The sequence below is a fragment of the Mercenaria mercenaria genome, chromosome 13 (assembly GCF_021730395.1).
Source record: "Mercenaria mercenaria strain notata chromosome 13, MADL_Memer_1, whole genome shotgun sequence".
Classification (NCBI taxonomy): domain Eukaryota; kingdom Metazoa; phylum Mollusca; class Bivalvia; order Venerida; family Veneridae; genus Mercenaria; species Mercenaria mercenaria.
In genome coordinates, this window is record NC_069373.1 from 56,917,616 (window position 1) to 56,931,332 (window position 13,717).

The 13,717-nt window shown below is 37.6% G+C and overlaps 1 protein-coding gene across 1 annotated transcript in view; it reads right to left on the reverse strand.

Annotated features, from left to right (window-relative positions):
• Positions 1-13,717, reverse strand: part of LOC123529963 (E3 ubiquitin-protein ligase MIB2-like) — a 39,469-nt gene that overhangs the window by 6,768 nt on the left and 18,984 nt on the right. Inside the window, exons 12-16 of the mRNA XM_053520914.1 lie at positions 12,016-12,172; positions 8,065-8,225; positions 2,607-2,736; positions 1,839-1,941; positions 77-162 (exon numbers count right to left, since the gene is read on the reverse strand). Of these exons, the coding sequence (XP_053376889.1) occupies positions 77-162; positions 1,839-1,941; positions 2,607-2,736; positions 8,065-8,225; positions 12,016-12,172 (637 nt within the window). The remainder of the gene's footprint in view (positions 1-76; positions 163-1,838; positions 1,942-2,606; positions 2,737-8,064; positions 8,226-12,015; positions 12,173-13,717) is intronic.

Below are 13,717 nucleotides of genomic sequence, written 5' to 3' on the forward strand. Positions count from 1 at the left end.
GACAAGTCCATTTCAGAAATTTAGCAGGGTAAAGGTTAAAGTAGGGCTTTACGATACTTCTCAATGTGTATCTTACTGATGCTGATATTTTCTGTGTCTTTGTTTTCTGTGACAGATGAAGTGGAGTGTCTCCTGAATTGTCCTGAGCATTTACATCAGCTTCTACAACACAGAAATACAGAGATTTTACTGATTTTAATTTTAATTTTAAAGCTTTCACAAGATTTTATGCATACTTTACACATTAGACAAATACTTTTATCTATAAATACTGCTAAGAACACATTAAATACTGCTAGGAACACATTAAATACTGCTAAGAACACATTAACTACTGCTTAGAAGACAATAATTGCCGCTATGAATACAAAAACTATTGCTAAGAAGACATTCAATGAATTGGTATCCCCCGCCGAAAGGGTTTGTGGTGAGGAATGTCAAAAAATATACCTGGGAAAAAGCTTAGGATGATACTAAGAAGCAAATACTTTCATTAGTCAAAATCATTTTAACAGAAGATAAATGCTTTTTTTGGTGGTTGTTTTTTTGGGGGGGGGTGGGGTGGGATGGGGGGACAACCGGGTGAGGGTACAAAAGTTCACATGTTGATTATAGATATTGATGGAAAATTAAAAATGAAAAAAAAATTTTTAAAAATCTTTTTTATTTGCTGAATCTTCTTAGTATATTCTGAAGTTTCGAAAAAACAGAGTTTAATCAAAATCTACATTGTAGAAAAAATTCTGATCCAAACGTGCCGAACTACCTTTTACAGTTTTTTAACAGTATTTCAGTTATGTAACACAGGGCAGTAAACCTAACAAGTGTTCCTGGATTCTGTACCAGTACAAAACCTGTTCTCCACAAGTAGCTATCAACTTCTCCATATGAATCAGAAGTGGAGGATGAATGATTTATAAATTGTCATGGAGAACATAATCCTCACCCAAAGTATCAAACTCACAACACCACAATCTGTAGATATGCGCTCTTCGGACTAAAATAATAAATACAGCTAACAACACAATAAATACTGCTAACACTACAATAGATTCTGTTAAGAACACAATAAATGCTGTTAAAAACCATAACAAGTACGTCCAAGAACACATTACAAACTGTTAAGAACATGACAAATACTGCAAAGTACACAATTAATACTGCAAAGAAACTTTGTTTATACTTTTTATTTATGATAAATTGCCTACGTTTTATTTAATCTTTAGTCACAGCGACATTAACTTGAGGTCATACGGCAATTTTCCAGCTTTTAATGTTGAAAGAAGACAGTAAGTGCCACTCTGAGACTTAAAACCCATACATTTTAGGTAAAAAATAATTTCTCTCAAAAATCCATAAAAACTCTGAAAGCAACTAGTGATACAAACTTAACCAAAAATATTGTGCAGAAGGTAGTAAATCGTTGCAACGATTTTGAAATGATGCAAAAGTTACACCCTTCAGGCATTTTTACCAATATCTAACTTTTATTATCACCTTCTTTATTATTTTTCAGTGTCATAAATATGTTCTATGCCAAACTTGGTGGAAATGAACAGGTTGAAAAATTTCACCCAAACTGTGGGGGTAGCAGCTCTGAGACATGGGAAGGCACCTGGGTAGAACTACTGACCTCCCATAAGCCGGCTGAACCACTAATTCTGGATCTGCAGCAGTCAGGGGTGGATGATTCAAAGTCAGTAACCATAGCCATTGGGCCACTGAGGCCCTCATAATTTACAAGCAATTTCATCTAAAAAACATAAATCTGAGAAGCAAAAATATTTTTTAAAAACATAATTTTTTTTTTTAATCTAAACATAATAGATAAGATTTACTTTTATCTAAGAGAATCTCAATAGATCTCTTGTGTTGCTGGGAGACAGCTAGATGTAGTGGTGTCCTTCCTTCATTGTCCTGAGTGTTTGGATCAGCCCCACCCTGTAATTACTCAAAAACTATAGAAAAAAACTGGCAAGAGTATTTCCTTTGCATGTTTTACAGGACAAGTTTTATTAGCAAATTCTTCCAAATGGTAGTCCTATCTAAATTCCGATAAAAAGGCATGTCCCTTTAAGTGTAGAAATATAAGTCTTCAAGTAAGAGCCTCCTCCAGTCTTCATACATATTCCCTTGTACAGATTCTCTAGGTAATTTCAGTAGAAAGTCATATTGCTTTTTTTTCTGTTATGCACGGACTTGAAGAAAATCAGTTTTCTTGCTTACCCAGTTAGAAAAAGACAAACTACATGGGCATTGTGTGACCTCATAATGATTACCTCATAAACTACATGCACAATTTTATAACTTATAAATTAAATATCTTTGACAATTTTGCAATGGCAGGCAAGAAAAATAATCTTACATGTATGCTAAGTAAGACAGGTGTTTTCCAAACTCTCAGGACAGCGCTGATTAAGAAACCTCCCTAGCACTTGGTTTCTCGTTCCCCTCTGTCCCTTGTCCCTTGGGTTGGGAAAACCTTGTCCTACACTACACAGGCAGTCAGATCCTTATAAGCTATGGTAATAAATTTTGAATTATCTGTCAACCGTTGCACTATAAGAATATTTTTTAATGAAGTATCCTAAAGAAAACAAACTTACCTGTCCGAGAAGTATACCTTCGACCTCAGCAAAATCATTGACAGCAGCAATATGCAATGCTGTAAAGCCTTCACCAGCCAAAGGCTCATCAACAAGGTTTGGACTTCTTTCAATTACTATCTTTACAGCCCTGTTACGACAAAATAAATGTGAAACTAGATACTTGTGCATAGGACACTGGTGCCCCCCTTTCCTGTCATTGTGCATGGTTTCATGACTGAAATCTTTTTTAAGATAAATGAAACGTAAACTTTGAAGCACTTTATGTGTATTTTAAACTGAGTCAAGGACCGAAACTCTGGTCTGGCTCAGTGAAATACCAAAGAAAACACCAGGTGCACAACTTCACATGCTATATAACAATCCTCAAATGTTTTATCACTCTAGGTCAAATACTTTTTGAGATATATGTGAAAGAAACTTTTATGCTCTTAATGCATATTTATGACTAAGTCAAGGGCCATAACTCTGGTCTTGCAGAGAGAAAATCCAAAACAAAACTCAGGTGCACAACTTCATATGCTATATAACAATCCTGTAATGTTTTTTGACTCTTAAGTCAAATACATTTGAGGTGCAGGCAACACAAACTTTGTCCTTTTATGCATACTTTTCACAGAGTCAGGGGCTAGAACTCTGGTCTGGCTAAGTGAAACCAAAAACAAAACCCCAGGTGCACAACTTCATAATGCTATATAACAATCCTGTAATGTTTTATGACTCTAAGTCAAATACTTTTGTGATGCAGGTGACACAAACATTTATGCCCTTTTATGAATATTTTTGACTAATTCAAGAGCAATTACTCTGGTCTGGTTCAGCAAAATCTCAAACAAAACCCCAGGTGCACAATTTCACATGCTGAATAATATTCTTATAATGTTTCATAATCTTAGGTCTAATACTTTTTAAGTTACATGAAATAAAAACTTTTAGGCCCTTTATATGCATATGTCTGACAAATTCAAGGGCCATAACTCTGGTGTGGCTGTCTGAAATACTTATTATAACACCAGGTGCACAACTTCACATAATGAATGACAATCCTGTGAGGTTTAATGAGTTTGGATCAAATACAATTTGAGATATACATGACACAAATTTGGATGGATGGACAGACAGACATATTTTTTTTACCACATCAAGGGCCATAACTCTGATGCTGCTGTGTAAAATCCCAATTTAAACACCAGGTGAACGATTTTACATGCTGAATGACAATTCTGTGAGGTGTGATGACTGTGGGTTCAGTGCTTTTCCACATATGCATGACACAAATAACGTATGGGCAAATGAACAAGGGCAACTCTCAGTGCAGCCCCAACCCCTAAATTTGGGGGGGGGGGGGGGGGGGGGAACAAAAACAAAATTTAAAAAAAACACTGTCTGTCTGTAAAACTCTTGCCCTACTTCATACTAGCCTGTCAGATATAAAACATTATGTAATTTTCTGTTTCAAGGTTGCCGTGACCTTGATTTTTGACCCAATGACCCAAGAAACATTGAAGGTCATCTACTGACCATCCACAAACTTCATTTGAAGTTTCATTGCTAAAGGCCTAAGTGCTTTCCATTTTTTTCATCAGAAACCTTCATTGCTAAAGGCCTAAGTACTTTCCATTTTTTTTTTATCAGAAACCTTTTCCAGACCCAATGTTACAGAAAACTTAATGTTGACTCAAAAATCCTAAACAAGAGGGCCATGATGGCCCTATATCGCTCACCTGTTATCATTGCACTTGAGGACAAGAAAGTCCTCAGAAAATATATCTAAGTCCAAAGGACAGGAACAACAAAGGGAAAAAAATTTAAGCAAAAAGAAAAAAAATCTTAAAAGGTATAGATATGTTAAAATACACCTAAAAATTGGAGGTACCATATATGTTGTACCACAGAAAACTGGTCTCGTGTTTTCCCTACGGCCAATAATAAAAAGTTACTAAAAATAAGCTATTTATAGTAATGTAAAAGGGAAGTAATTAAAAAAAATAAATATTGTAAGTGGACAAAAGAAGGATCTTCCAAATAAATCTGTTGACATAAATGAAATTTCAGATCAGTATCTTCATTAGTGATGGAGATATAACAGTTTTAATTTGAAATAAAGGGAGGTAATTTGACATAAAATCAGTCCATAGTTATCTACCCTGATTGTCTCAGTCCAACTAATAACAATAATGAAATTTCAAATAAGTCCTGTAAGTACTTACTGATATAAATCCATTTTGATTACAATCAGGGGAGGTAATCAGATATAAAATAACTCTGGAACCTATGATTGGATCTGATTTGTCATGGAATCCAAGATTTATTGTTGTTGAAGATATTTTGGAAGTTTGTATCAAATAAAACCATAAATGAAGTCTCTATATGGCTGCAAAAGCCAAAATAGCCAATTTTGGACCTTTAAAGGGCTATAACTCTGGAACCCATGATGGAATCTGGCCAGTTGAAAAAAGGAAGCAAGATCTTGTGGTGATACAAGTTGTGTGCAAGTTTGGTTAAAATCAAATCATAAATGAAGCTGCTATTGTGCAGACAAGGTCAAAATAGCTAATTTTGGCCCTTTCAGGGGCCATAACTCTGGAACCCATTATGGGATCTGGCCGGTTCAAGAAAGGAACCGAGATCTTATGGTGACACAAGTTTTGTGCAAGTTTGATTAAATTCAAATCATAAATGAAGCTGCTATTGTGCAGACAAGGTCAAAATAGCTAATTCTGGCCCTTTCAGGGGCTATCACTCTGGAACCCATAATGGAATCTCGCCAGTTCAAGAAAGGAACTGAGATCTTATGGTGATACAAGTTGTGTGCAAGTTTGGTTAAAATAAAATCATAAATGAAGCTGCTACTGTGCAGACAAGGTCAAAATAGCTAATTCTGGCCCTTTTAGGGGCCACAACTCTGGAACCCATGATGGAATCTGGCCAGTTCAAGAAAGGAACCAAGATCTTATGGTGATACAAGTTGTGTGCTAGTTTGGTAAAAATCAAATCATAACAAGAGCTCGTCGAACACGAAATGCCCCCCTTGATGCATTTAGTAACTGCACAAGGAACAGAAATTATATGCACACTGTAAATAAGTATATGTAAACCATGTGACCCACAGGGCGGAGCCATATTTGACCCTTGGGGAATAATTTGAACAATCTTAGTAGAGGATCACTAGATGATGTCATATACAAAATATCAAAGCCCTAGGCCCTGTGGTTTTGGACAAGAGGTTTTTCAAAGTTTTTTCCTATATAAGGCTATATAAACCATGTGACCCTAGGGGTGGGGCCATATTTGACCCCAGGGAAATAATCTGAACAATCTTGTTAGAGGACCACTAGATTTTGCTACATACCAAATATCAAAGCCCTAGGCCCTATGGTTTTGGACAAGAAGATCAGAAACCATTTAACTGTTCCTGGCCAATGTGACCTTGACCTTTGACCTAATGACCTCAAAATCAATAGGGGTCACCTGCTGGTCATGACCAACCTCCCTATCAACTTTCGTGATCCTAGGCCTAAGCGTTCTTGAGTTATCATCCGGAAACTGTTTTACTGTTCAGGGTCACTGTGACCTTGACCTTTAACATACTGACCTCAAAATCAATAGGGGTCATCTGCTGGTCATGGCCAACCTAACTATCAATTTTCCTGACACTAGGCCCAAGCGTTCTTGAGTTATTGCCTGGAAAGCATTTTACTGTTCCTGGTCACTGTGACCTTGACCTTTGACATACTGACCTAAAAATCAATAGGAGTCACCTGCTGGTCATGACCAACCTCCCTATCAACTTTCGTGATCCTAGGCCTAAGCGTTCTTGAGATATCATCAGGAAACTGTTTTACTGTTCAGGGTCACTGTGACCTTGACCTTTAACTTACTGACCTCAAAATCAATAGGGGTCATCTGCTGGTCATGACCAACCTCCCTATCAACTTTCATGATCCTAGGCCCAAGTGTTCTTGAGTTATCATCCGGAAACCGTTTTACTATTCAGGGTCACTGTGACCTTGACCTTTGACATACAGACCTCAAAATCAATAGGGGTCATCTACTGGTCATGACCAACCTCCCTATCAACTTTCATAATCCTAGGCCCAAGCGTTCTTGAGTTATCATCCGGAAACCGTTTTACTATTCAGGGTCACTGTGACCTTGACCTTTGACATACAGACCTCAAAATCAATAGGGGTCATCTACTGGTCATGACCAACCTCCCTATCAACTTTCATGATCCTAGGCCCAAGCGTTCTTGAGTTATCATCCGGAAACGAATAGGTCTACATTCCGACCGACCGACCTACCGACAGACATCTGCAAAACAATATACCCCTCCTTTTTCAAAGGGGGGCATAAATAAAGCTGCTATTGTGCAGACAAGGTCAAAATAGCTAATTTTGGCCCTTTCAGGGGCCATAACTCTGGAACCCATCATGGGATCTGGCCAGTTCAAGAAAGGAACCGTGATCTTATGGTGATACAAGTTGTGTGCAAGTTTGGTTAAAATAAAATCATAAATGAAACCACTATCATGCAGACAAGAAATTGTTGACGGATGGACGGACGAAGGGTGATCACAAAAGCTCACATTATCACTGTGACAGGTGAGCTAAAAACATGGAGTGTCATCTACTAACCACAGGAAACCATCCTTTGAAGTGAAGTTTGACAGTAAGCGGTTTAAGCATTCTCCAGTTATCCTGTCTTTAAATCTGACTTTAGTTTCAGTCACTGTGATCTTCAATTGAAACCTACTGACCTTAAAAAATTGGGGTCATTTACCAACAGACCAAATTGTTTCTCTAGTTACTGATCTGAAACCAATTTAGAAAGTGTCTACCCAAAGAACAACCTACATGAGCAAATCTATATACTCTCTTCTTCAAAAGGGCATAGTATTTTCAAATATCAGATACTTTTTATTACAGTATAACTTGGGTGAAGCAAACTGGTTGTGACACTGGAAATTTGTTCCTTATAACTGAGATTAACTGTGTCTGTATGACAAACAGTTCAATACATATGGTTGTTAGTATAAACTATTTCATTACATCTATGCTTGAAGTATTTACATTTAATTCAACTCTACTGTCTCAATAAAAGCTATCTACACACCAAGTTTGGTGATTATAGGTCTACCCAAACTATATATATATTGAGTGGGAACCATTTTAAATGTTTAGCAACAATGACCTCGACCCATCTGGCCCAAAATACAGTAACAACATATATATCTCAGTTTAAGTTAATATATCTCAGTTTAAGCTATACACACCAAGTTTGGTGACAATAGGTGTATCCAAGATGAACCCATTTTCTATTTGTAGTAACAGTGACCTTGACCTTGAGCAGAGTCACCCCAAATAAATCCTTACTGTTGTCTTGATAAAAACTTCCTACACACCAAGTTTCACTGCTATATCTCATTCCTAACTGAAATTATTTAACAGAAACTTACGCCTTGTTATCTTTGAAAGCTGCCCAATGAAGAACATTGAAGTTCATGCTGTTACACAGAGAATGATCAGCTGTGGAAGCATTGAGGACCGCGGAAACTATTACCGGCTGTCCTTCCTTCTGCTCTATTGCATTGTGCATTGCTGTATCACCATCTGTAGTCTATGTGAGAAATAAGACAGATTGACATTTCATATATAACACAACCTCCCTACAGTGAATATCACTCGAATCAAACATGTTGACATTTCATTAACAGTATGAATACCAAAGGAATCGGACAGACTGACATTTCATATACTGTACAAACTCTCTAGAGCAAACACCACTGGAAACAAAGAGATTGACATTTCATATACTGTACAACCTCTCTAAAGACAACACCACTGGAAACAAACATGATGACATTTCATATACAGTATGAATACCAAAGGAATCGGACAGACTGACATTTTATATACTGTACAAACTCTCTAGAGCAAACACCACTGGAAACAAACAGGTTGACATTTCATATACTGTACAAACTCTCTAGAGCAAACACCACTGGAAACAAACAGGCTGACATTTCATATACTGTACAAACTCTCTAGAGCAAACACCACTGGAAACAAAGAGGCTGACATTTCATATACTGTACAAACTCTCTAGAGCAAACACCACTGGAAACAAACAGGCTGACATTTCATATACTGTACAAACTCTCTACAGCAAACACCACTGGAAACAAACAGGCTGACATTTCATATACTGTACAAACTCTCTAGAGCAAACACCACTGGAAACAAACAGGCTGACATTTCATATACTGTACAACCTCTCTAAAGACAACACCACTGGAAACAAACAGGCTGACATTTCATATACTATACAAACTCTCTAGAGCAAACACCACTGGAAACAAACAGGGTGACATTTCATATACTGTACAAAATCTCTAAAGACAACACCACTGGAAACAAACAGGCTGACATTTCGTATAGTGTACAAACTCTCTAGAGCAAACACCACTGGAAACAAACAGGCTGACATTTCGTATAGTGTACAAACTCTCTAGAGCAAACACCACAGGAAACAAACAGGCTGACGTTTCATATACTGTACAACCTCTCTAGAGCAAACACCACTGGAAACAAACAGGCTGACATTTCATATACTGTACAACCTCTCTAGAGCAAACACCACTGGAAACAAACAGGCTGACATTTCATATACTGTACAAACTCTCTAGAGCAAACACCACTGGAAACAAACAGGCTGACATTTCATATACTGTACAAACTCTCTAGAGCAAACACCACTGGAAACAAACAGGCTGACATTTCATATACTGTACAAACTCTCTAGAGCAAACACCACTGGAAACAAACAGGCTGACATTTCATATACTGTACAAACTCTCTAGAAGACAAACACCACTGGAAACAAACAGGCTGACTTTCATATACTGTACAAACCTCTCTAGAGCAAACACCACTGGAAACAAACAGGCTGACATTTCATATACTGTACAACCTCTCTAAAGACAACACCACTGGAAACAAACAGGCTGACATTTCATATACTGTACAAACTCTCTAGAGCAAACACCACTGGAAACAAACAGGCTGACGTTTCATATACTGTACAACCTCTCTAGAGCAAACACCACTGGAAACAAACAGGCTGACATTTCATATACTGTACAAACTCTCTAGAGCAAACACCACTGGAAACAAACAGGCTGACATTTCATATACTGTACAACCTCTCTAAAGACAAAACCACTGGTAATAAACAAGTTGACATTTTATATACTGTACAACCTCTCCTTGGTGAAAACCACTGGAAACAAACAAGTTTACATTTCATATACTGTACAAACTCTCTACAGAAAACGCCACTGGAAACAAACAAGTTAACATTTCTTATATTATACAACCTCTCCTTAGTGAACACCACTGGAAACAAACTAGTTGACATTTCATTAACTGTACAACCTCTTCTTAGTGAACACCACTGGAAACAAACAGGCTGACATTTCATATACTGTACAACCTCTCTAAAGACAACACCACTGGAAACAAACAGGTTGACATTTCATACACTGTACAACCTCTCCTTCGTGAAAACCACTGGAAACAAACAAGTTGACATTTCATATATTGTACAACCTCTCTACAGAAAACGCCACTGGAAACAAACAAGTTGACATTTCTAATATTGTACAACCTCTCCTTAGTGAACACCACTGGAAACAAACTACTTGACATTTCATTAACTGTACGACCTCTTCTTAGTGAACACCACTGGAAACAAACAAGTTGACATTTCATATACAGTATGAACACCAAAGGAATCGGATAGATTGGCATTTTATATACTATACAAACTCTCTAGAGCAAACACTACTGGAAACAAACAAGCTGACACTTCTCCTTAGTGAACACCACTTGAAACAAACAAGCTGACATTTCATATACAGTATGAACACCAAAGGAATCGGATAGATTGGCATTTTATATACTGTACAAACTCTCTAGAGCAAACACCACTGGAAACAAACAAGCTGACACTTCTCCTTAGTGAACACCACTGGAAACAACCTCTCCTTAGTGAACACCACTGGAAACAAACAAGTTGACATATCATTTATTGTACAACCTCTCCTTAGTGAACACCACTAGAAACAAGCAGGCTGACATTTAATATACTGTACAACCTCTCTAAAGACTACACCACTGGAAACAAACAAGTTGATATTTCATATATTGTACAACCTCTCCTTAGTGAACACCACTGGAAAGAAACAAGTTGACATTTCATTTACTGTACAACCTCTCCTTAGTGACCACCACTGGAAACAAACAAGCTGACACTTTATATACAGTATGAACACCAAAGGAATCGGACAGATTGACATTTTCTATACCCTACAAACTCTCTAGAGCAAATCCCACTGGAAACAAACAGGCTAACATTTAATATACTGTACAACCTCTCTAAAGACAACACCACTGGAAACAAACAAGTTGACATTTAATATCCTTAGTGAACACCACTGGAAAAAAACAAGTTGACATTTCATTTACTGTACAACCTCTCCTTAATGAACACCACTGGAAACAAACAAGTAGAGATTTCATATACTGTACAACCTCTCTAAAGACAAAACCACTGGAAACAAACAGGTTGACATTTTATAGACTGTACGACCTCTCCTTAGTGAACAACACTGGAAACAAACAAGTTGACATTTCATATACTGTACAACCTCTCTGAAGACAACACCACTGGAAACAAACAAGTCGACATTTCATATACTGTACAACCTCTCTGAAGACAACACCACTGGAAACAAACAGGTTGACATTTCATATATTGTACAACCTCTTCTCAGTGAACACCACTGAAAACAAACAAGTACAAATTTCATATACAGCACAGCCTCTCCTTAGTGAACACTACTGGAAACAAACAAGTTGGCATTTTTATATAGAAGACATGCTCCAGACAATGTCATTCTTGTATTTGACCTTTGGCCTCTAAGTTTGGCCTTGACCTTAGACCTAGGGACCTGGTTCTTGCGCATGACACTTTGTCTCATAAAGGTGAACATTCATGCCAAGTTACTTCAAAATTCCACCATGCATGAAGAAGAAATGCTCCAGACAAGATTCAATATGACATTTGACCTCCAACTGTGACCTTGACCTTTGAGATAGGAACATTGGGTTTGCGCATCACACTCCTTCTCATTGAGGTAAACATTCATGCCAAATATAACCAAGATTGGTCCATGCATGTCAAAGTTATGGTCCGGACAAAATCAGATAGACGCATGGACACACACACATACACCAACCCGCCAAAAGTGATGACTATATCGAGCTCACCGCAAGCGGGCTCAACAAAAATCTCTCCACAGAAAGTTTTAAAGCATAATTTTAAAACTTTAGGGTTGATAACTTACCCTTAGTGACACATCAGCATTGTTGAGTATAAGGCACTGTACAGAGTCTATATCCGGGTGGTCAATGGCAATAATAAGTGGTGTAAAACCATTGTTGTTCTGAATATTGGGGTCAGCAGCACTTTGCAACATCTCCTGTACACAATCTGGCTGTTTTCTACAAGAACAATGTTCTACTTTATCATATATCTGCCAAATTTCTGTCTAAAATAGAGCCTGTAATGAATACAATATCCTGTATTCAATTCCCATCAGATATGATAAACAAGGGTGCCATAGTCACAAAATACGCCCGCCGAGAGCTTGTTAAGTTGTCGTTCTTATACCTGACCTTTGACCTCTAAGTGTGACTTTGACCTTAGACCTAGGGACCTGGTTCTTGTGCATGACACTCTGTCAACTCTCTCAACATTTTTGCCAAGTTACATCAAAATCCCTCCATGCATAAAGAAGAAATGCTCTGGACAAAGTCATTCTTGAATTTGACCTTTGACCACTAGGTGTGACCTTGACCTTAGAGCTAGGGACCTGGTTTTTGCACATGACACTCTGTCTCATGATGGTGAACATTTGTGCCAAGTTACATTAGACAGGCGTATAAGAAGGTTGATGTCAAATATGACATCAGAAATGATGTAAACATGTTTCTAAAGGTTTCTTGCATCAAAAAGTTCACTGTTTCAAATGCAATTTAAGCTTTTTTTTGTCTAAAATCATGCATTCGGCTCTCTTGGATTTTGCAAGACCTGATCACACTTGGCACAAGTGCCTCATGGGATCCAGGACTGGAAAAAACCACTCTAGCCAAACGCAACATAGCAGATCAAGGTAAAGTTATTTTTTAGATTTTTAATTGGAGAAAATACATTTTATTCTTTACCACAATGTAAAACCAAATAAATGACTTCTTAATATATTGCAACATATTTGTATTACTGAGTCTGCAAGTGGCTAACTGTCCATGCCCATGATATTCACAACTAGGATTAGCAATGATCACTTTTTGGGGTAACTTCTGGTAGTATTGGAGCAGTTGCCTGGACAAGGAAAAATACAACAACTCAAGGGCCATAACTCTAATGAAAATCAATGAACCAGAACATGCCAACAATATGCACAATGATGCTTGGCACTGATCACTTCTGTAAGATTTGGTAGAAATCTGCCCAATAGTACAAGAGAAGTGGCCAAAACTTCATAAAATTTGATGAATCAAGGGCCATAACTGTGCTGAAAACTGATGAACCAGAAAATGCCAACAATATGCACAATGAGGCTTGGCATTGATCACTCCTGTAAGGTTTGGTGGAAATCTGCCCAATTATATAAGAGAAGTGGCCAACACATCATAAAATTTGATGAATTAAGGGCCATAACTCTGTTAAAAAACAATGAACCAGAAAACGTCAACAATATGCACAAGGAGGCTTTTTGGGGGAAATCTGCCAAATAATATAAATGAAGGGGCCGTAACTTCATAAAATCATTAATCAAGGGCCATAACTCTGCTAAAAATAATCAAACAAGAAAATGCCGATGATATGCACAACTAGGCTTGGCAGCGATCATGCTTGTAAAGACTGGTGTCTGTCCAATAATATCAGAGTTGCGTGGACAAACTTTGTGACAAACAGACGAACAAATTGACAGACAGACAAATGGGCAGCACTTAATCAATATGTCTCCCCCACTACAAGAGGGA